Source organism: Trichogramma pretiosum, unplaced genomic scaffold (assembly GCF_000599845.2).
Source record: "Trichogramma pretiosum strain Unisexual culture from Peru unplaced genomic scaffold, Tpre_2.0 scaffold5, whole genome shotgun sequence".
Classification (NCBI taxonomy): Eukaryota; Metazoa; Arthropoda; class Insecta; order Hymenoptera; family Trichogrammatidae; genus Trichogramma; species Trichogramma pretiosum.
In genome coordinates, this window is record NW_019641672.1 from 864,298 (window position 1) to 888,958 (window position 24,661).

The 24,661-nt window shown below is 44.2% G+C and overlaps 1 protein-coding gene across 1 annotated transcript; it reads right to left on the reverse strand.

The window, feature by feature from the left end:
- Positions 1-450: 450 nt before the first annotated feature.
- Positions 451-23,678, reverse strand: LOC106650267 (hemicentin-2-like). Its single transcript, XM_014368194.2, has 9 exons — positions 23,552-23,678; positions 16,258-16,642; positions 15,842-16,077; positions 11,547-11,888; positions 9,506-9,628; positions 9,142-9,288; positions 7,248-7,523; positions 1,989-2,167; positions 451-1,890 (listed from the first exon to the last, which is right to left on the reverse strand). The coding sequence occupies exons 1-9, from the start codon at positions 23,676-23,678 to the stop codon at positions 1,633-1,635; spliced, it is 2,073 nt and encodes a 690-aa protein (XP_014223680.1). The 3' UTR covers positions 451-1,632.
- Positions 23,679-24,661: the final 983 nt, after the last annotated feature.

The following is a 24,661-nucleotide window of genomic DNA, read 5'->3' on the forward strand; positions in this document are numbered from 1 at the left end:
GTGTCAGTGCTGCGTATGCAACATTAATTGCGCGAGCCATTTATATTCGTTAAAGTAATGAGACTGAAAAGATTAATATATATGCAAAGTATCTGCTACTGCTGCGCGCAACCAGGCCAAGCGTGGCGCGCCTTTGTGTGTGTATTTGTTAACTTAAAATCGATACAAAATTATGGTAATTTAAAATTTATAAAAACAACCCACCTGTCGCACGGCTGACTGGATCGCCTTTTATAGAGGCTAAATAAAAAGAACATCCCAACTCTCTCTCTCTCCCTCCGTCGAAAAGCTGCAAATTGCGAAAAATGGTAGGTACAGCGCAGAAGATGAATGAAATCTTGTAAAATCTATGGTCGTTTTTTATTAATTTCACAAGTATATCGTTTACATTTGCATAATATATGTACTATTTTATACATACAATCTCCATGCGCTCAATTTCACGTGTCACTTCAAAATAAAAAAATGTTTTTCGTCGTAAATTTACATATTTATAATATGTTACATTTTTACAATTACACTATATATCACAAACTCAAAGATACTCATAAATACATATAGCGATAAATTTTTGTCATTTTCTCTCTCTCTCTCTCTCTCTCTCTCTTTATCATTCACGTTATATTATATGCGTAGGAATTTTTAATCGCAGGCGCGTGCACCAATTTCCAGGGCGTTTTTCATCGCAATTCGGAATATTAATATCCCCTCTCGAAACTCGTCGTCGTCGTAAAATTACTTACTTGCAATTAACTCATGAGTCACGTAGAGCGCCACGCATACACATGCACACACACGCACACACGTACGCACATAGTCGGGTGCGCACAGACATTCCCGGGTACATACTACGCTTATACGGGGCTACGCGGGAGATGCACAACTATAGAATTTAATGCGAGCTCGCGAGTCGGGCGCGCACGATAGCGTGGCTTGATTTCATATAATACATTGTAATTGTTTCTCTTGAATCGGCGCCGCGAAATTCAAATTCATACGTCAGCTACACTTGCAGACGCGGAGGTGTGCGTAGTAGTAGTAGTACATTTTAATGCCGTAATTTCGGAAACACGAACGTTTTGCAGCCGCGAGGAGGAGTAGAAGAAGAAGGTGGGTAATGAAGGGAGCAGGGGCAGCAGTATGCAATATAGAGCGCCACGTAGTACTTTTGGACTGAAAATACGTATACATGTGAAAACTTTTGTAGTTCGTTCGCTCCATTGTTTATTTTAGAAGACGTATAAGCAGAGAATAAAGACATGAATAGCGTAATAGATTAAAGTTACAAGTACCGCATCGCGTAGACTTAGATAAATCCCCTCCCTTATTTTTTGGCTCGGGAGTGTGTAAGGAACCTAAGCACCTGGCAAGACATCCCTTTCGTTTTCTTAATCGCTATTATATAATAATTATCCATAAAAACTAAATATATATTCGATAATAATATAACTTTTTCGTCTCCATACTCAACGCAGTTTGATTACATTATTGGACGATGCGACTCTCTCTCGAAATTCTCGTCGCTTTGACACGTTTGATTCTAACACATACCCCGTATTACCGTATAACACGCATATAATAAGCTAGGCATATTTCTTCTTTTTTCTTCTTCTCGTAATTATATAGGAATCATTAACAGCTGAGGAAGATTAAGCCTACGAGGGTGGAGCAGATCAGCAGGCCGGACAAACTCGGGCCTACGGAGCCGAGAGAGTAGCCGTAGCCGTAGCCGTAGCCGGCCGCGACGGTGACGTTGAGCGTGAGGCTGGCCTCGGCGAAGCCCTCCGGCGAGCGCACCAGTAGCAACCACTCGCCCGCGTGTGATCGCTGCCGAACTCGCTCGAAGTGCAGGACGCTCTGGTAGCACGACTTGCTGCCGTCCAGCGCGTTCTTTATTTTTGGAACAACAACGCGATCGATCAGCACGAAAATTCCGCAGCGAAAAAAAAGGAGCAACTGAATTTGTTACGATATATGTATATAGTTACCTCGATGGGCAGTGCGCGTACGTCGTCGCGAATTTCGCCTCCAGGCAGGTAGACGCGCTCCTCCGACAGCCAGAGGACCTTTGTGTAGGGCGGCTCGCTGCAGAACTCCACTCGGACGTCCAGCGACAGGTCCTCGCTCGTCGTCATCGTCTGCGACACCGGATGGACCATCGGCCGTCCTGATGACAAAACACATCTCAAATTATGAATCCTTACAAGTTATACGAATGAGCTTTTCACTTTCTGAAAAATATTACTCCTTGAATTGCGTTATAAATAATGCAGCTTTTACGATAACAAGTTCTCGATGTTTTCCACATGATTTTCAATGCGCGCAGAGAGAGAGAGAGACCCCCTTTGAGTTACAAAGTCATTGTCGTCGTCGCGCGCGCGCAAAGTGGGACAAGCACCTCGGCAAAGTGTTGCTTTTGCCGCAAGTCGCGCGAGGCAGAAAAGGAAAATAATAATCATAATAATAATGACACTCGGTGCTGCAAAATTTTCAGCCCCGGCCGACAAAGTGCTCCGCAGCGCTGCTGCCTTGCCGTATGCTGGCGCAAGCACGCGCACATTTTCAGCTTGCAACATTCATGCGGCGCAGGCATATAGGTAGTGTACGAGCGCGCCCTGTGCTAACACACACACACGCTCGCTTTCAGCGAGCTGCGTTTCTCAGCGAGAAATTTTTCACACCCTCAGCAGCAATATAGCAACAGCCGCAACTACAGCAGCGGCAACGTTTCCACACTTTGGAAATATAAGGAACAAATGAAAAAAAGAGAAAGAAGTAGAAGAAGAAGAAGTAATAACAGTGTATATAATAGCTCGGAGCCAGAAGTAAGCCATAAGTACATACACAGCGGCAGAGAAGGGGTACATCGTTGGAAAATTTAAAGTTCCCAAACGACGAGTGAGGGGATTCGCATTCGCACAGTACACAGCTGAGTAGTATAACAATTATCGTAAAGGTTACTGTTCCGCAAAATTTTGTGGCCATACTCTACCTTTCCCTCTCTTTTCTCTCTCTCTCTCTCTCTCTCTCTCTCTTTCTTTCGAGGCTATGTACGATCTACAGTCATTGCAGTCGTTTCGAGCGCGCGTGCAGCGATGGATAAAAACTCGACTTCACGCGCGCGCACACATACGCACACAAGCCATGTTATATACGACTTCTGGTACAGGTCGGCTTTCTTCAAACAATGAATGGAATATATCGCATGATTTTCCTCCTTCCTTTTTTCCTTTTATCGGCTACCCAACTCTCCCCATACACGAAATGAAAATCTTTTAATCCCACGGCACGCAGCAGGCGTTAATTGCCTTCGGGCCAATTGGCCCGCAGGTGCACACCGATAAAACGAATAATACGCGCGCGCGGCGTCACGTAGCCCGATTGATATACCCATAACGTTACTATATTGAGCGGAGTCGAGGATGGTCGTCGTCGTCGCGCAAGATTTCATCAAACCACAGGATTTCCCCCGTAGATTTCCTTTTATTCCCTTTAGGGGGGCTGCGCAGCCACTCAAGGGCTCGCATTACGTTCATATTCCTCGTGGCCATATCGTGTTTCATTAATTCATTGACGCGATGTCCTGCACACTCTAGCAACCCGCAGCCATCCCATGCAATCAGTCCACGTCAATTTTTAAATCACTTCTATATACCTGGCGGCTTTTTTTCAGCCTATACATCAGCGTACGAACGCATTGACTTCGATCTTTTATGGGAGCATCTTCGCGAGCACAAAAAGGTCGTCGACCACGCGCGCGCGAGGCCAAGAGTTAATCTGGTCCCGAACGCGCAATGGTATATATTTCCCATTCATCCAATGCCTCTTTCAGCACAGAGAACCATCGAATGGAGTTGATGAAAAAAAAAGGAAAAAAAAAAGGAGAAATTGATATTGCGCGCGCGCGCGCAAGCTCGCGAGGCTTTCATAATGAAAAACTTACTCGAGCTCGCTGAATTGTGTACTGTGCCGCTGCGCACACTTTTTTTCGAAATGGATTTTTTTTTGGTTTAGCCATATGCCTCGCGCGTTCAATGGTAGGCCATAAAAAAGAACAGCGCAAAGATATTTATTCGACATCGAGCAGTGGACTGGCAACTATGTATACAAAAAAGCCGTGCGTTGTTGTCGTTAATCAGCGCGTCGTCTGTTTTATTTCCGATTTTTGTATAGTTTTTTTGTCGCTTTGATACTTTTACGTCGACTTTCTTTTTGTAAATGAAATGAAAAAAAAATCGGGAAATTTGTTCAAATTTGATGCACGAATCCAAGATCCAGGAACCTCGATCATTTCTCCTTAGCTCCTGGGTTAATATAAATCTGACCGTTTCACCTTTCCTCTCCATACATACGTGCAAGCTTGCAGAATATGAATACGAAACTCTTGCTCCAGGTACACGAGCGCCCCGGTGACTTTACGAGATTACAGCCTCGTGATACTCTGGCCACGATTCTCGCATTTTTTTTCCTTTTTCCTGTTTCTTATTTCGCCTCGGTTGCGCGTTGCCGCTCGAGCTTACCGTGTAATACGAGCGCACGCATAGACAAAATCTGACGTGACATTTTGCTTATTTCGCTTCGAGCTTTTCGTAAAAAATCGGACTCGATTTGCATCTACGCGACGAAATTACCGATACCGAGTTTACTTGTAAATCGCTGGATTCTCAACCCAATACGAAACGCTCGAGCTGTCGTTGTAACACGCCAATCAACTTTGTAAAAATTATGAAAATATTACACTTCGATATAGAAACGAGCTTTTGCAAAAACTTACTTTATTCTTCCTTTGACCCGCCAGCTACGAAATGGTAAGCAGCCGATATATAACTCGGAGACAGAGGCGCATCTCGAGTCCGCTTGTCATTCATTCGATATACGAACGAAGAAGAAACTGTGCCGCGCGCGTCTTGCGCAAAGCGGAAACAAAAGACCAGATAACTTAATAATCCCGCGTATTCCAAACTTCGCCATACGAACGGGAGAAAAGAGCTCGTGCTTTATTCACCCAAGTTTATTTACACAAAAGTTTAACGGAAAAAAAGTAGAGCTAGGTAAAGCCCGGTAATACGAAATGATGCGAGAAATAATTTTGCTTCCAGAGCGTCTTGAAAAATGGGGGAAAAAAAATTTCTTTTTGTATAAAATTGCTTCAATGACTACATGCTTAAATATAGCCCTCGAGTATATAGCCAGAGGCCAGCTATATCGGGGTCATGTATTACACACATTGACAAAGTGAGAAACGCCTATACGCATATATACATCTAGCTCGGGTTGTCAAACTGTCCCAAAGGAACGTTTTTTTTCCGCCTCGTTCTCGCAGTTCTATCTCGAATTTCCCTCTTTTTTCACTTTTTTTTTATCATACGAAATCTCGAGCTGGTGCTCTATGCTGCTGCTGCTGCTGCTGCTCTCGAGGCTAAAACGAGCGAAATAAGGTGGAAAGTCGAGCCGACTACAAATGATGTACGAGCGTAGACCGATACGAAGCCCGTGAGAGGGAGAGAGGACAAAATGAGAGGCTCGGGCTCGATCGAGTTCTCATTGTCTGTGTACGCCCTTCGCATACAGAAGCCAATTATTATTACTCATCGTAGCAGACTTTGATCTCCGGCCTCAAGCACATTATGTCGGCTTACGCGTATAAATTAGACGCTAGGAGGCTCATTTTTCAAGCTCTACCCTATACGCGTATAAACGTATATACATGTAGATGTTTACCCGTTTGGCGATAAATTATGTAATGCGAAACTCTTCTCTGGCGAGCTTTATTTCGCCCTTTTTTCTCCTCTTTTTTTTATTATTTCTAAATCTGCCAGCTTTTTTATTTGTCGCGCTCAAAGTATCGATATCCTCTGCGCGTCGATAAGAATGGCTATTTGCGCATCACGCGCACCTCAAAGTTGAATAAAATATTCGGATAGCGCGGAAAAATTTACAGTCGAACGATCGCCTGCTGGAGCGGTATGCGCGCTGCTTATATTCTTTTCGTGATCCGTTTAGCTGGACACGCGCGACGTTGAACTTTGTGCGAGTGTATGTATTGAAGCGTGTCCACGACTTCGATACACAAAGAGAGGCGAGAGATACTAACGGAAATGGAAAAATATGACAATTTCGGGCAAATATTTCATGTGGTTGGAGATTTTTCCAAGACGAGAATGGCAGCTGAAGGTATAGAAAAGTTTGCCGAGTGATTTTTCGTAACGCGAGCCAAAAGCAAGGGAGATTGTTAAGAGCGTTGGCAGGAAATTTACAAGTAATAGTGGTAAGAGGATGCCGACTCTGAAGTAAAATTTAGTATTTTTGTTGAGCTTTTTTCTGCTATTCCGGTTGAGCATTATACCAAAAATATATTTTGACGTTGTAAAAACAACAGAAAGAAAATCCCACCGGTGTTTTCCGAGCAAACTGTCGCACTTGAGCTATGACAAGTTTTTAATATCGTAATAATTTAAAAATGCATAAATGTGTCGAAATTGATGAGCTTTTAAAAAGTTTTTTGGAATGAATAGCGACACGCAGATGATAAGCAAAGATATTTTTTGCTCCAGAAAACAGCCATAAACATGTTTACATAATACAAGCGCTTGTATAAACTCTTCGAAACGATGAAAATAATGAGAAAGTTTTAAAAGAAAAACAAATTTATCGGATGAATTCTTTGGAAGATATATATTTCACGCACCGCTCAACTTGCTGAAAATTTTTCTACACGCACGAAAATCTCGCGCTAGAAAAAACTTTGCCATGAAGTTTACTCATCCAAAATACGTATACGAAGCGACTGTGATGCAACGATCGAAAAAATACATATACGATTGAGCATCATGGCGTGTGCTTTTCAAAAAACCGAGCGAATCGAGAATGCAGTGACTAAAAATATTTCTCCCGCGTTTGCGATTAATCGCGGCAAAAAAAAAACATGAAACGAGCCTATGCATAGCAAGACATAGATTTGGCAAAGATAAAATCGAGCGAATCGAGTTTGGAAAAAACTTGTATTGCGGTAATGTGATTTTCTTGATTTTCGGCCAAGCGTCTGCTTCTGACGCAAGCGAAAGTGCTGCGCCGGCCGTGGATTTTCCGTCTGGCGTATTTCAACTCGAAAAAAAAGGAACAACAAAGAATCGGCTGACTGCGCAATTCGTTTGTTGTTTTTTACCATTAGCCGTATAGGTACAGGACCAGGAATGCATTTCGTTGTCAATGTCGTCGGAATAAAAAGTCCATATAGAGCCACTCACCGGTAACTTTAATTTCATAAGGTAGCTGAGCCCTCCAAGCCCCCTGTAAATTACGATCGGGCGCGACGCATCGATACTCGCCGGCGTCTTGATACACGACTTTGCTGAGCGTCAGGCGGCCCGGACCGCCCGCCGGTGTCATGGATGGTCCTCGACCCCAGCAGCCGCCGTCGCAGTCGAGCGTTACGTCACCTCCTATTCGGACCTCGATTTTTCTCGGGTCGCTCGTTATTATTTCGTTGAGCGGCTTCGACTGCGTCTCGGCTTCCGGAACAACTGGAAATGAGAAGAAGAAGAAGAAAAGGATCGGTTATGTATTGCCCGCGTGATTTTCCTTTTCTGCCGTACTAATTAGCGAAGCGTAGTCGAGAAAGTTTTATTACTTTTTTATTGGGCGCAAATATCATTTATTCACTGGTCGAACGCGATTGAATGAAGAAAAAAAAAGCAGGCAATATAAAATCGTCGAGTTAGGCCTAATTACGTATTTTCTTAGCTCTTCCCTTTGGAAAGTCGATAAATAAAGAAAAACTTCTCTAGACTCACAAAAAAGTTGGCGAAGCCAATCGCGATCTGATTACTATGGAGCTTCTTTTTTTTCTCCGCTATCTCTCGTTTTTCCATTTTTAACGATTCTCAGTATTCCTCAAGCCACGTGCACAATAATAATCAAATAATATCCAGAAATTATTTCGCAGGCTTTACATCGTAGCTTACGCGACTGCTCCGCAAGTATAGCTCTATATATAATATACTATATGCGGCCCCTCGTCGAGTGAAGCTCATTATAAATTTATCACGTAAAATCAAGTTCTCCGCGCGTAAGACTTCGCGTTTTCGGCACGCGCGCGTATACCCGCGCGAGGCTGAACTTTCAAAGTTCATCGCAGTTGAAGTGAGTATCAAATGATGTGCTAATAATTTTCAGCTCGCGTATCGCGCACAGCTGCGGTGCAGCGCAGAAATGCGAAGAAACGTACATGCGTGTAGGCTCTCTCTCTCTTTCTTCGTCTCGAGTCGCTTCGCGCTCCTGCATCTATATGCGCGCACCGCTGTAAACGTACGTAACGTACGAGCGAGTCGAGAGAGCATATAATTTATACGTTATCGACGTTACTTACATCACCCTCGATTAATCATGAAAAAGCTTCTGATGTGTAATTCGCGGAAATCTGCGTGCGGGGATCGAGTCGAGTATAGTAGCGATTTAAATAGGCACTTAATAGACGGCTTAGAAATTTATCGATAACTACTGCGGCAACGCCGCTACGAGACGGACTGCTAGTGCTACTCGTGCAAGCTCGAGCGTACATTTACGGAGGAGCTGCGGATAACGATCGTTCCTTCTCTCGAGCTTTAAGCCTATATGTGTGTGTGCTGCTGCTGCTGCTGCTGCTGCTGCTGCTGCGTACGCTAGACGAGTGCTCGAGCACTCACTCGCACATCCAAATACGGCTCGATGCTCAATGATCCTGAGGGAGATCTCATATACTATTTCCCCGCTCGTGCATATATACCTGCCGCCGCGTTGACTCCATATACGGCACACATACTGAACAGGGCTGTAATCTTATCGAGCTCACGCGAGAGCTCTGCGTGCAATTATATCAAATTATAGATAAAGGATATAATGGCATTGAATCTTGCGTGTGTTCTCTGCCGTTATGAAGTGCACGCGCTGCAACGCCAGCGCAGTTGCACCATTGCTGTAAAGTATACGCGTGTAACATATATGTCCGATTGGCTTTAACAGGTAATGGAAATGGAATATCGGCGAATGATTTTTTGAAAGCTCTCGACTACGGATCGATAAAGTAGTGAACTTTTTACTCTTCATCGAGCAAAGTTTTATAATTGTTCAATTCATGGCTTGCGCCACGGCGTAAACACTTACATCGGACGTTGAGATAGTAGCCGATGCTGGTGTAAATGCCGAGCATGTGGCGCGTGTAACACTTGTACCAGCCTTTGTCGGTTCGGCTGATTTTCGTGAAATTCAGCCATCCGTCCTCGCTCTGCTCCACCGGAGGCGCTCCATCGTCTGCGAAAATTCAATTTCACATTTAGCTATGCGCGAGTCATACATAAGTACCGTAAATCCTACGTTTTGACGTTTCAAGCAAAAAATAATAATTTAGCATATAAGAAGATGCAAGCGGCTAATGTCAAATATATATAATATTTGCTAGCTCGACGCCGAGCTGTCCCGCGCACATCGTAGCCAGTGCAGAACTACATGCACACACGCGTACACGTACCTCGTTGCCATATGGGTAAGCTGGGCGGATTACTGTCCACGTCGCACTTCAGGCTGACTGACATGCCCTCAATTATGGGAGTCCCAAAACCAGGTAGCCTTGTTATCGCAAACTCCGGTGTATCTGGAAAGAGAGAAAATAGCAAGAATTTAGTTTTGAAATTACTAGACGCGTATGTTTTTTTCCCCGAAATATAGTGAGGCATAAGTATAATAAAGCTCGGGCAGAAAGTGCACTGGGGGTTCGCGTGGTGGCAGCAACGAAATCACGGCCGCACGCCCCGGCGCCAGCAGTAAAAGTGATGTCGCATCGCGCGCGTTGTATTTATACGTATTTACGCGGCTTTAAACACTTGCGCGCGAGTTCATGGCACTGCAGCAAGAGAAAGACAGAGAAAGGGAATTGGAAAGAGAGACAGCTAAATTTTTTAGATCCCTCATTCGTGGCGCGGGCTATTGTTGAACACGCTGCTACTGCCTCTGCTAGATTTTTTTCGCGCGACAAACGCACGCGCGTTAATGTAACGCGCATTCGGAATCGTCTGCAGCTACGTAGGTACGTATGAATGCTGCGTGGGTTCGGGCGCGAGCAAAAATACTTATGGCTAAGCTCACGGATTACCGGGGGGTTATAATGCTGCGCGCGAGGCACGAAAAGCGAAAGTACTATAGCTGGGCTACGTGCGCGCATACAACGGCCGTTGGCTCAAGCGCCCTCGCTATAATAATACGCGCGTATATATACATTTTGCGCGCAGGCAGCTAGCGAAATCTACTCTCGGGCGAGTGTAAATTATCTCTCGACTTAGGCGCGCGACACCGGAAATCGTAGCGAGTGTTCCAGCTTGCGAATTGGCTCAGGCGCACATATGTAGCTGCAGTAGCCATTTACTCGCCTGAAATTTCTTCTTTTCGACGCGCCCGCATGCGTATATACGTCTTAGATCGCGACGACGTATTTACGGTGTGCTTTTCGCAAGCTCGCATGATATTATGCTCACGCGAGCTTGCGAGAAGAGCCAAAGCTCGGGATGTACATCGGCTCGTGCGTGGGGGCGAACATGCTAACGTAGTTGTACACGCGCGCGCGCGGACACCATAAAGTTCGAGCCGCAACAATTGGCTTTTGTACGTACAAAGGGGGCCTAGATGGGTACAGAGCCTACGCGCGCGCCTCTACCGAAATGGTCGAAATTTGCAATGCAAATCGGCCCGCTGCCTTTGCGGAGCTTACACGCGCCGTCGCGGCCGCCTCTACTTATTCTCGCGACTACTCGAGGTATTTAGACAGCGAGCTTGCGAGGCTCCGAGCGCGCCGCAGCTACCTTTCTCCAAAGTGCAGAATCGTCTCGCCACGCTCGCATATACGCGTGCAAGCATCCCAGTACCGAGCTACGAAATAGATGTTTTCCTCAAAAGGTAAACAAAAGCCTCGGGCGAGATGACTATCTAAAAATAAAGCGTAAAAACGTCTGCAGCTTTTACGTGGACTACATAGAACACGTGCAAGCTCCGTAGGAGGCTGCTCTCGCCGCCACCAGCGCCACCGTCGCCAGCTGGTTATTTCAAGTGGAAATTCCTTTGGCAGGCTTAGAACCATTTACGCGACCAGCCATAAATTCTTGTTATCTACACCCCCGCGCTCGTATACCCTATTCGCGAGGCAAGCTCGTCTCTCTCTCTTTCTCTCTATGTGCGCGCGTGTGTACGGTGTCTTTGCGAAACGACTTTCGCGCAGCGGCACTATTCACGAAGAGTTATTCGAGCTTTAATTCGTCGTTTTCCATGCATCAAGCCTGCTCGCCGTACACTATATACCACGTATAGTGGCAGCGTCGTCGACGTTGCTTTGATTTAGCAGTTTCTTTCGCCCGAGAAAACGAGAAAAAGAATTGCGGCCGGGTATAGTGCGGGTGCCGGTGGTGCGGGATATCACACCCTCGTTCGCTCGCTCGACTTTCGAATCGTATAACCAACGCGAGCAGTCGCTGAAAAACGAACGAACGAACGAGTTTTATACATAGCGATCCATATGCACTCACATTGAACGTCGAGCAGAATGCTGGCGGTCATGGGCACGGTGAGGGTGAGGTGGCGGGCGACGCAGACGATGGTGGCGTTGTGATGGCCCCGCAACACCTTGAGACTGGCCGAGGTGCTGGTGAGCGAAGTGTTGGCGTCGATCGTCAGATTGTCCGGCAACGGCTCGGGATTCTCGAGGGTCGCCTGCGACAGCTGCATGTTCCAGGCGAGGATCGGCGCCGGATTGCCGCCCTCGACGGCGCACTCGAGACGCAGATCCGAGCCCTCCTTCACCGGGATGAACTGGTTGCCCGGGTCGAGCCGACGCCCGTCTATCAGCAGGTACGTACCTCGTGGGGCCTCTGCAAAAACAAAGTAATTACATTTCTTACTTTCTATCTCGTGCCTTGAAATTGTAAAAGCATAAGAATGATAAATTTAAAAACAAATAGCAAAAGATGGTTTTATAAAATTGCGAATCCCCAACAGTTGTCACGAGCTATTTCTAATGAAGGGAAAAAAGATTAAAAATCCTGACGATCGCCGTCATTTTGTGCCAGAGACTCGACGCTCGACGAGATTGAAATTTAAAAAGTCGAGATCGTCCATCGTCGTATTTGATGATTCGACGGACTATGAAATTGTCTCTGGCTCTCAACGACGCGGTACGCGTCCCCCTTAAAGCTCGGGGTAGGTATATACGCGTGGCTCTGGGTCGGACGATCGCCGCAGCCAACGCCACTGCAATGCCGACTGTATCAAGTTCATTGAAACTGATGGATAATATCCACCGAAGTTCGTGCTTGCGGATAGCACGAAGAGCTTTATTGGTTTCACGGTATATACACGACGGCTTGTCTGCTTTATACCATGTATATAAATATATCTATGTATAGACCCTCTCTCGTATACGTATTACATATATGCTGTATATATAACAAGGCAGAAAGAGATTCATTCTATCCTCGGGTAAACACACAAGGTGCTCGTCGATGCAATAGTTCCTCGGAAGAGGGAATGTCTCGTAGGCGCACGGACTTTCCCATTCCCCCCCTCACCCCCCGGCGTGTTATATAGTTGTATAAGCTCGGAATCACTTCTTGCTCCGAAAGTTTGTGCGATACCTATGTGCATATAGATACGTTGCATGCGCCCACACACACACACACACACACTCACTTAACCAGACAGCAAGAAGAGAGAACAAGACAAATTAGACGGAAGCCTCCTGGCGGAGTATATAATATACAAGAGGCAGAAATTCCCCGTGACTCAAAGAGCGTTGGTAACGGGCTGCTGATGCTACTGCTCGGGGAAACCACCATCATACCTGCGCGCCGACGCTGCAATATAAGCGAGAAATGCCACCGTCGTCGTCGTCGTCGTCGTCGTCGTCACCGCCGCTGTGCCTGCCGCCTGCCCTCGACTCCAAAACTGTGATTTTCGTGAAATTGAACTCGCAGACTCCGCAAGAATTTGTCGAGAGAGAGAGAGAAATAGAGATGGAAGAGCCGCAAGACGGCTAGTTATGAATTTGCACGCTCGATGATTGCAAACCTCTATGGCCAGTTCCCTCTCATCCAGTCCCTCTGTTCGCCTATATCGATCCGATCGCGCGCGTTGCGTAATGATCATCTTCGTTTTCTCCTGCCATAATCCGTGTAACCGACTCATATACATATAACCGCACGTTACGTTCGCGACGAAATTAAAAATCGATGATCGGTGCGACAAATTGAGCGATTGCGTAAGAAAATTGCCTAATCGAAGGTTCTGCTACATTTATATTTAAGTTACAAGGAAGATGCAGAATTATAAAAAAAATTCTTTTTCTTTTGTAGTGATGTAGAAATCAAAAAATTTGAAAGTCAATCTATTTTTTGTAAGATGCACTGAGAAAATTATCTGAGAAAAAACTATTACTTTTATAGTGACATCGGCATACTTCAATAATAGATTTTACTCCAGTAAATTTTAAGAAACTACCTTTTTTTACTTTTGGCGCTCGAAATTACAAGAAATGCAATCATATATTCATTATTTTTAATCCAAAAATGAACCAAAAGGATTTAACTTTATTCTTAAAATTAAACATTTGAATTTAATGTGGTCGAAATGTGTAATTTGTATAATGTTTTAATACTGATTTAGTTGTTGAGACAATTTAAGAAAAAATTTATGAATACTCAATCATCCTTAAAGCCAGTCTTCACCGATAGATGGCGAGTACCTTTATCTGTAAATCTAAAAGTGGTAAATCAAAATGCTTGTATAAGACACGATTCATGAAGATTGAATTTATCGCATTTTGGCTAATATACATACATGGTATATACATACATAAGCAAATGTATATAAGCATCGTAGGCACGGACGGCTGCGTCAACTGTCCCTTTAATCACAGACTAAATTCCCCCTTGACATAACTGATCAATAAGTGCGGATAGTTGTGCGGCGGTGATCAGGATATATACCCACTCTATTATTAGCTATAGTCGTACGTTAGAGCTGCGTCCCAGCCACCCCCTGGGCCGGCCACGCATTGGTATAGGTACATAGGTAATAGATGTGTGTATGTGTGTGTGTGTGTGTCTATAGGTACGAGGTCTGCTTGCACGTGCCTAGTGTACTTGGGAGCATCGGTGTAAGTACATCTGATGGATGTGTTGAGCAGTAGCGTCGGCAACGATGCATCGAGGCAACGGCGGCCTGGGCGCAACAACAGCAGCATTCGCAATCAAGGACTTTGTGACAAGCTAATTTGTGCCACCTGCACACACTTGTGCTATGCGAGCCCGAGTTCTACATCTCGTACATACACGCACACACACACACACACAGGCGCGCGTACATACATACATACGTAGACGGAGTACCTGCAATTTATGCGTATACATTCCCCGTAGCAGTGTGCTACGCACAGAGCATGGCTCCCACGTACATACGTATACAAGCGCAGGTTATACATCCACAAGCGTAATGTATACGAGGATCTAATAAAATTTATCGTTTGATTGTCAATTGGCTTCGTCGTGCGATGATCGTTTGTTATTATCGCGATCGGAGCGCGGTCACAATTACACGATGCATCCACGTCAAATTTATCCTTCTTCCTCGAGGCCTTTTTTTCGTATTTCAGTGCCTTCGAAGCACACAAGTCACAAAAATATACACACTCACTCACACACACACACACACCAACACACATGTACGTAATGAAAGATGAAACGAATTCAACGGGGTTTCGCTTAGGGAGTACGCCTGTAAAGCTCGATTCCATTTATGCTCGTACGCAGAGCTTGCGGCAGCGTCCTCCTGTATTATGAACTTGCGGATAATCGCTTGCTTTGACGATCTCGGCTTTGACGAGAGAGGTCGATTGCGCGCGAGGATATCATCAAAAATGAAAACAAAAATCATAGAAGCGCGATACTCGACCGGAGATCGGCTTCGAAATACGTGTTTACCAACTTCTCTCTCGACTCGACGTAGCGGCATATCCATACGCACGAGTTACACGCTGCGGGTACAGTTTATACTATATCGCGCATGCTATATCTGGTATAAGAGGGCGCATTTAGCGACAGCTATTATAGGGGCTGCTGCGCGCAACTATACACACGCGAGCAAAGCTAGCGAGGGAGAGCCACAAAATATATGGGAAAACCACGCTCGGTGGTTTACACTAGGGTAAGCTTCGCGCGTACACACGCAGAGCACGAGCACAGCTATATGTATAGCATATACAGATATAGTAGGTACGTTTTACGTGTTGGCGCGTCTACGCGCGTCTATCTTCCTCCGATCCTCTAATGCGAGCCTGATGAAAAGCCCGAGGATTGCCAATAGCACGGCTTGCTAAACTTGCACAACTCGAACGAGAAACGATGTAGTAATGCGACATCGACCGACTCGCACGAGCAGCGCAGCTCTATAGATACGTATATATATAGATAGAGAGAGCTACATACGATAACGCGCGATCCTTTCGCAAAGCTGATTTTTCTTCAAAGGCAAAATGTTCTCTCTTTACTCTATGTGTATGTGTGTTTGGTGCGCTTACGTGTGACCCGGACTGATGTCACGTCAGCCGAGTAAACGATGTGGAAAATATATGTGTTTTTTGAGAAATGGAGAATTTTACTCTTCGGACGGCATAATCTCTAGTCGAGCTTTTTTGTTCTATACAGTTATATATACCGCAGCCAACTTCTGACGTATAAGCTAACAACATCGACGTGAAGTAATGACGCAGCTTAATTGGATTATACGCGCATATATGTACATCCATTCGAGACGAGAGCTCGTTACTCACCCAGAACGATGAGCTTCACGGGCTTGCCGATGATCAGTCTGCCCCGGTCGTCCTCGATCTGGCACTTCCATACGCCGTCGTCCTCGAGGCGTACGTTGTCTATGTGCAGCGCCGCCGTGGACGAGTCGCCGATGTATCTGTGCCCTGTGCCGCTCATCTCCGTCCTCGTGTCGATCGTTATCATGTCCACAGGCACTCCGCCGTGCAACCAACTGGCCGGTCGGATTCTGTAACTCCTGCGGAACGACATTGCGCGCGCGCGTTCAGTTTTTTTATTTAATTTTTTTTTTCTTTTTTTTTGCAGAATATACAGCTGCCACGATGCTCCGAGTCATCGGTTATCTCTCACCAGAAGCACGGTACATGGCAAAAAATAGAGAGAAGAAAGAGAAGAAACAAAAGAAGAAGAAGCTTACGTGATGGCGAGCATGAGAAGACTCGTGTAATTGCCCTCGAGCTCGCAGGGCAGCACGACCTTACTCCGTGGCTTGACTATAAGTTCAATGGGCGGCTGGCTGTTCTGCAGCAGAGACAGGGATATGCTGTGCTTGGACGGGCTCGACGACGAGGAAAAATTGTCCTCCGAGTCTGCGTTCCACAAGATATCGTCGTCGTCGCCGACGAACAATGCTGCCGCCGTCGGCTGACTCTGCCGCTCCTGTTTCTCGGCATTTTCCTCTGGTAATTTAGCTGCTGGACTAGTCGATATCGTCCAAGCTGCTGTGGGATAGAGCTGCTGCCTTTTCGACGTTAACGTCGTCGTCGTCGTCGTCGTCGTCGCTGTCGTCTCGTTCGACGAGTCTGTAACAGCAGAGAGAGAAAAAAAGTACATTAGTTGTATGTGCTTCTCCACGCGAACACGCCGTAATTGTTTTTCTCGCAATTATTTTAAAATTGTTTTGCAATTTCGCAAAATCGAATTTCGCGCAAAATCGATAAAACAGCATGGACGGCACGATGAAAATTATTAGACCGACCCTATCGAGTTATAATGAGTAATGACTGCGTCATCAACGTCATTATTATCGTCATCGCTGCTCCTCTCAACGATGCCACTATACAGCATTGGGCCATGCTCGTAGAGACTAACGCATGCATATATGTACGAGCTTGCAAACATGGCAGAAAAGAGGAAATAATTGTGAGTCAGGTGGGATGAGTTGTGTGTGTGTGTGTGTGTGTGTGCGTGTGTACGCTGCATCCCAGCGAGTTCGCAAGCGCAGCCTGTGTGCCATTAGGGGGAGAGCTGGCAGGCCGGAGTTTGCCGCACGACCACAACAGCCATATACAGGCGAGCGCGAAAGCTCGGTAGCGGCGTACTACTACGGTCGAGCTTCCATTAGCGAGACTCCATTTAGTCAATAGATCCTTGTGCCTCGCCCTATACCTCTACCTACCCACTACTACAGCCTCGCGCTGTACTATGGCTAACTCGTGCGAAGCTCGATGTATTTCCTTCGCTTTCCAATCTAACCGCTGTATGCATGCGGGGGTCCGTGTAACGCGTCGCGCGAGCCGAGTCTGAGCCGTGCACTATAACGTGGGTATGTTTATAGTGCTTGATTGATTTTCCATATGAACGCGCGCGGTTCCGAGTATCATACGACGCAGCGGCCCAAGTCCAAACAGAGATCGATCTCTCGCCCGACGACGTCGACGAGCGGGAGGAGTGTGAGAAGGAGGTAAATTTAAACCCGCAGAGCTGGCCTACCTTTACTTCAGTGGAGTAGCGCAAGTTTGACGTGCGAAAGATCAAAGTATGACGTACGACGCTGAATTGATATTCCAACTTTGGCCAGCTTCTTAGGCTAATATGCCAAGAGCTCGCAGGCGGAGAAAAAAAACCACCGAATCGACCGAGTTTGCCCGACACAAATACTAGCGCTTGTTTGCCTCAGTCTGAGCATAAAATCACACATACACGAATGACGGTGTATATTGACTCGAGCGAGCCACGCGCGCGCGTACAGTACAGAGGCCAACGCGGCCAAACAGTCGACGAGTAATTTACGAAGCCACTGCTGCTGCTGCGCGCGGCCGTCCTCCATTTCGTGTTTCAGCTCGTCAAAATTTAGTTAGTGCACAGCCCGCGCGCGCGCGCGCGCCCGGCCCCGAGATCGAAATCTAATAGTGGCCGACTTGCGGCCGCGGCAAAAGTTGCCGCGCCATGAATACGAAACGACGCTTTGCAGCTCCTTTCGCTCGCTTACCTCTATCTTCGAACCGTATGCGCGTACATCTCGCTATACATGCGCAACCATTGGCAATGCAATCGTGGCCACTTTTTAATTATTTTTCCTCGGCGTGACTCGCTCCGGGCGAATCAAATCACGCGCACGTGGTAGCGTCCCGTGCAGCCGAATATTGTCCCGCAACCAAGAAATTCGACTCTTCAATTTCCATTAGTCATTTGTGCGCGTTGCTTCCATCTCAAAATTGCTGACGAATTTCCGAAAAATACGTTGCGCTGCGCGAAAGCTCAAAAAGCTTAACGTGACGTAGCTAGGTCAACGCGAGCAACTCTATATACGCACGCACACGCGCGCACAAAGTACAAAAGTTATTTTCCGTAAGCGCGAGCGCCGAGTTGTTTTTCGCGTTCCACTTTTAAACATTTTCATGTATGTAATGAGGAGAATGGAAAACAAGAAAATTCCGTTTCATTAAAAACGACTGAATATCAGCTTACTTGGCTTAATGAGCTAACTGGCGGAGTGCGTACAGCGCACACAGGCTCGTGTAGCTATGTAACAGAAAGAGAGAAAACAAGAGAGAACATTGGAGGGTAAATTAAATCGAAAATTTTCGAAAACTCGACAAAATAAAGTGATTATCTCTTGTGTTAAATTTTATTCGTGCCCCTCCAACTGCTGCTACGTTCGAGCTCGTTACACATTATATCCTGTATACACGAGTAAGATTATCTGCTCCGAGGAATGAAATGTAAGCTTCGGGCTTGATGCATGCGTGTCGAGCTATTGCTTCCGCATTGCGAAAATGTACTCCAAACGTCATTTGGAACTTTCAGCGCCCTGCGCCGAAGGTTAGTAGCGTGCGAGCCCGAGCAACAAGTATTATTGACAAGCTTACAAGTTTGCTATGCGCGAAGAATGGAGCCCGAGAAGATAAGTTTGTAAACTTTCAATAAGGAAGGCGAAAGTGCAATAATTTAAATAAACTTTAATGCGCGCGCGTGTGTACCTGTTTGCAGTGTCAACTGCCTGCGCACTCCGTCTCTCTCCCTCCCTCTCGAGCAGTCTCGCGGTGACAAACAAGCTTGTTCATACTCATTTCCTGAAAAACTAGAAAGTAGCTCAACGCGACACGAGTAACGTTATAATAAACCATTCATTTCTCGGCATTTTCATCAATGCTACAAATGCTCTAATAAAAAAAAAGAATACGAGAAAAGGGAGAGAGAAAGGAGAGAATTTACTCTCGCAGTTTATTCATTCTACACCTTTATATAGCTTTTAATTGATGAAAATGAGCTTTTTTCCAACTGCCGTAGAAATAAGGAAACTTCTCGACGAGCTATGCAGTTGATACATAGCCCAAATAAAACACTGGCGCGCGCGCGTGGACTTGTTGAAAGAGATCCAGAGCCGAGAGAGAAAGAGAGAGAGAGAAGAAGAGGCAGCAGAAGAGTGCAGGAAAGTTAATTAAAAGACGAGAAGGAGAAAAAGGAGGATACTTTCGCTCAAAGCTAAATAATTAAATAAGCAGTTCTGTTCTCTATAGCTTAATGCTTATTTTCTCAAATTGAGAAGGGATTATTAATCAAGGATATCTGTCTGAGTATTCCATACCTTTTCCCCTCGAATTATTGAATTCTCACTTCGAGCTTGCCTAGGCCAACTTACATTTTATTCGGCATCGCTTTGAAAGCTCGAAAAATTGATATTAAATTTCTTTTTAATATTGAAAAATTGAATTTGGCATTTATTCACGATTGTTTCGCGATGAAATACAAAACATTATAAAAGCAATAAAAAATCTGTAAGTAGTATTTTTTATTGATTATGTATCGCGACCATATTTTGGAGACTATAACAATTCAAGCTCAATTATGTGTCTCGTTAGTTGAACTTAAAAAATAACCAATATCAGATGAATGTATTAAACGGGTAATTGACATTTTATTCATAGTGCAGTCCTTAACGTTCGTGTTATTGGCATTCTTGTTCTGTTCCATATTTTTTAATAAAGCGAATAAGGTGAAAGTCAACGAAGTGAATACGCAGTAATATCATTGAATAATTTTTTTCCTTATATTTATTCGAATAAGAAAAATATAATTTTTTCATAGAATTTTTGATTTTATCGAATATTATTTTCTTCGACGAATAAGAGCTATTTGAATATTAAACTTTATTAAGATTGTTACATTTCTAGGAAAATATCTACCTAGAACATTCATATTGACTTTCAAGAGTCTCAAATTTGCAGCAAAACGCTCGTTTTCATTACATCATAATTAAACCAAGATTTTAAAGCAGAATTGTTGAACCAAGGCAAAGATTACTTAATAACTGAGTTACTCATTTGAAGGACAGGAACTTTAAAAAAGCTCGAGAGGACTCATACTTTTAGGGAAGGAAAATTGTGTCCAATAAAAAAATAAGTTTTGTAATATGATGTCGGTAATATAAGGTAATACTCTTGATTTTGCAAGTGATTTCATCAAGTTTGATAATGAGGTCAAGTATTTGAAGTTTACAATTAAGATGTAGCTACATTTAATATCTACCAAAGTTAGAGGAAAGATTTTGGTGCCTATAAAACTTTGTACGATAAACGTATGAGAATATTAATCCGAGATAACAACTTATTTTTATTAAAAACAATAATTTCTCAAACTTGTGATGATGCATATTTTAGAAATCTATTTCATTATCTCATGAAACAAAATATGAATCTAAAAATATGCAATACTGTGCAGAAATATGCTATATGAAGCATAATGAGTTACTGTGAGCCTCTTTTATGCAATGTAATGTTTTTCAATGAATTATTAGCTTTTATAATGGCCCTTTTGTTCAAAAATTTCATGTTATAAATTTAGTATTTTTAAGGAATTTTTTAATTTAAAATTTTAAACAGTGAACGTCGCTCGCGAAATTTTTGTGAGGATCGAAGAAATTATACGAATAATTTTTAATTTAGGTATACACATATGATTTGTAAAAGTAATTAAGAAAATTATTTGCAAATTTTTGAAAGTGAAGTAATTTATTAAACTTTTTTGGATGGAAAGAAGCCTCCACTAAGAGCATGTTGCTCGAAAAATGCACGAAAAAGCTAATTGTAACAAATGCAAGATGAAAAGCCCGCAGAAAAATTTTTTCACATTAGAGTTTGTAAATATGTAAGAGAAACTTTTTAATTCAATTTAAATTCTTTTTGGTTTCAAGTTTTCTCTTCAATAAAAATTTAAGTCCCACATAAATAAGTATGAAAATTCTTTTAACCCATTTATAAAATTTCTTGATGAAAAATCCTTAACTATAATTGAGCATTACGAAAAATTCGAATTGTTAAAAACAAACCAATTGATTAAAATGAGACAAAATTATCGCTATTCCAAAAATATGAAAACTTATTGTTATAATTTATTTAAAAAATGTTTATAAAATTAATAGCTCAATTCATGAACAGAAATATTGATAAAATTCTCATAATTAGACGTTTTGTAAGAGTATACATTAGTTGCATCAATCCTGTGTTACTCAAGTTTTATTAAATTTCAAACTTTCACGCGAGGCTATTGAATAAATTTAAACAATGTACATCATTATATTCAGTCAGTAACAAATCCATCAGCGGTTAAATTGTTATGAATTTCCGAACGGCGAGTTAGCTTCAGTCATGCGAGGCATATTGAATAGGGCTAGTTTTTGTCAAATAAAAGAAAAATAAATAATGCTCACAAAATTTTCATCTTGTGGCTGACATAATTTGAAACAAAAATATAATGTTGCAACAAGAAATTCGATTTTCATTCGCGAGTAAAGAAAAAAAACACGGTTTCGTAATTCATTTTTGAAAGAGAGCAGCCACATTGAATATTTTTTTCTCACTTCGATCGATGAAACATAGAGTCACCACTGCGCGCAAAGGAAGTAATGTTATTTCAAACCTCTTTTTTTTCGTTCACAACCATACATATTTCAATATTAAAGTTCACGCATCATTGGAGACCGTAGCGCATAATAGCGTAATGCAGAAAATTTACGGCGCGTCCGACATAAAACCCTAGTCCCGAACTGCACTATATTCATTTTTCTGATCTCACGAATAAGCTATACGCTTTTTCGAGCAAGTGCGCGCGCTCGAAAATGTGTAACCGTTTAAGCTGGCGGCACAGCTGCAAAAACATGCTAAATCACAGCTGTGCGGTTGAAAAAAACACCGTACTTTTTTTCGCATGTTGACCGATCGCACGTAAGCAAGGAATACGCGATATTATGGAGCTCGAATATAAGCGCAATGAGCACATAAAACGATTTGTAAAAGAATCGAGCAGAAATTTCAAGCGCGTATCGTTCGATTCAGAAAGCTATTTTCGAGTAATTAACAAAACAAGTGAACGCACGCACTTGTACAGACAAGTATGCGGTACATTTCGAGTATAATTCCCAACGATTCTCCCGCTCTTATAATTCAAAGAAATTTGCGCTCGAAACGCGTTGCAACTCTACGTACATGCATTCGCACAATGATTCGTTCATTCACGAGCGTATTCAAATTCGTTTTTAATCTTCTAGACGGCGTTGTGCACGAAATGCTCGCGTGTATAAATACGCTGTCACAGGAGAGAACCGGGGAAAAAAACTACGAAAAAAAAAACGAAAAGAGCATGGACATTTCGACACCGACGAACTCGCAATATAAAGCGCACTCTGGGAATCAAATTGTCGCGTTATTCATTTCGCTGCCTCGTGCATATGAACAGGCAGCATCTGCGAAATCCCTCGTCAAACTCGACTCCAACGTACCTATATGCCGTAGTGGAGCTTGTCGACGCACACCCACGACGAGGCTCTGTACACTATAGAGCGTCGCCACGGCCGGACGCATATCTCCATATACGCGCGATACTTTTGGGGCTATAATAATGCGATTTGTATTCATACAACTTAATCTGGTCACTGTACGCGTGGCGTATCCTATGCAAGATATTTCTCATTTTACACCGCCGCCGCACGAGAGAGAGAGAGCACTTGTAACGCCGTACACTAATTGCGATTAGCACTCTCGGCAATCCTGAAAAGCAATCGATTTTTTCCAGCTCCTTCTTTTTTTCGTTGTTTGCGTCGTCGCGCGTACAAGTTCGCAGCACAAAGCTTATAACTCGAAATCCGATTACGATTATAATACGTACCTGCCTCGGAGGCGTACATTTCCTCGAAGGAATAATTTAAACTTTTCTCATATCTGACCTCATGTGTGTGTGTGTGTGTGTGTGTATGTGAGTATGTGCAAGCCAGAAATTCCATGGAGCTCGCGCGAGGCAGGCTTTGGTCTTGCTGTTCCGCAGCAGCAGCAGCAGCAAAGAGAAGAGTAGAGAAAGAGGAGCACGAGGAGGAGCACAAGGAGAGGAGGGGGGTCGTGTGGGGTGCGCACGCCCGTAATTGGAATTGAGATCCAACTTCTGTCGCACGCAAGTTAGCAATTTTGCCAACGACACTCTCGAGTGTAATAACCGACGAGTCGTGTGTTGCTCCTCTTTCTCTTTCTCTCTGTCTGGCGTTCTTGGTGGTGGTGGTGGTGGCGGCGTCAGGAACGTCATCTCCATGCACAAAGTTCGGGCGTCGATCAGCGGCCGCGTCGGCATCTTGTGGACGCTCTATAGTGCGGCGCTGGTCGAATCACGTGCAGCCAACTGCACACGTATACGCATTTAAAGCCCCCCCCCTCCCCCTCCCCCAGACTCAGACAGACGCAACGGTCTATCTATAGACGTATAATACGCCGATTATACTATAAATTCGAGCGGCAGCTAGCTCGGAGAGGTGAAGGGTCGTTTGTAAGCTAACTCTCACCCCCCCTCCAAAGCTGTCCTCCTCCTCCTACTCTCCTCTCGCTCATCAGATCCTAATCTCTCGCGCAGGCCAAGATAATCCTATCAGACTCGATAATCTGCTAACGCGGGCGCTATAAACGCGGAGCGCCGCGCGGCTGCTGCTCCGTCATGCGTACCACTCGGCTATGTGTATCAGACGCGTTCGCCCATGGATATATTCCAAAGGCGGAACTAAAAAAAAAGAAAAAAAAGGAAAAAAAAGGGGAAAAAATTACCCGATGATCGAGGATTATAATCGCTAGCTCGTCCCTTTGTTCGTCTGTTAATCTACAGCGAAGCTTCGGCTGCACACGCGCGCATCGCCCCGCTCGACCCCTCTATATAGTTTAATCTTTCATTACGAAGCTCGCGAGACACATATTGTATACGTACTTCGATCGTTTCGAGCTTTTTCATACGTATCCGCAAATTTTATCATAGTACGTACGTATAAATGTATAAAGATTATTTATAACTCGATATTGCGAAAGACGTTTCCAATAAACATATTAATACAGACCTCGCGCGTCGACTGCGAGTCCCGGAGGGTTATAACGTGTACAGATAGAAGCACATGCACCTCGCGTATGAATTTTTGGCAAGCAAACAAAGAGGCCATCGCGTGAATTCTGATTTAACTGCAGCGAGCGTATATATAACATATAATGCGCGGCGCGGTGCACTTGGACACGCGCGAGCGAGAAAGGCACATCGCTCGCGTCACTATAGTCCACATAAAATCAGCTTAGCGCCGC

Excerpts from the sequence above, each read along its gene's own strand:
- LOC106650267 (XM_014368194.2), bottom strand. The coding sequence starts at position 23,678 with ATGCCGACGCGGCCGCTGATCGACGCCCGAACTTTGTGCATGGAGATG. Across the intron at positions 9,289-9,505 it reads CTTACCCATATGGCAACGAG|ACGATGGAGCGCCTCCGGTG; the intron begins GTACGTGTACGC and ends GAATTTTCGCAG. Across the intron at positions 7,524-9,141 it reads CTACTATCTCAACGTCCGAT|TTGTTCCGGAAGCCGAGACG; the intron begins GTAAGTGTTTAC and ends TCTCATTTCCAG.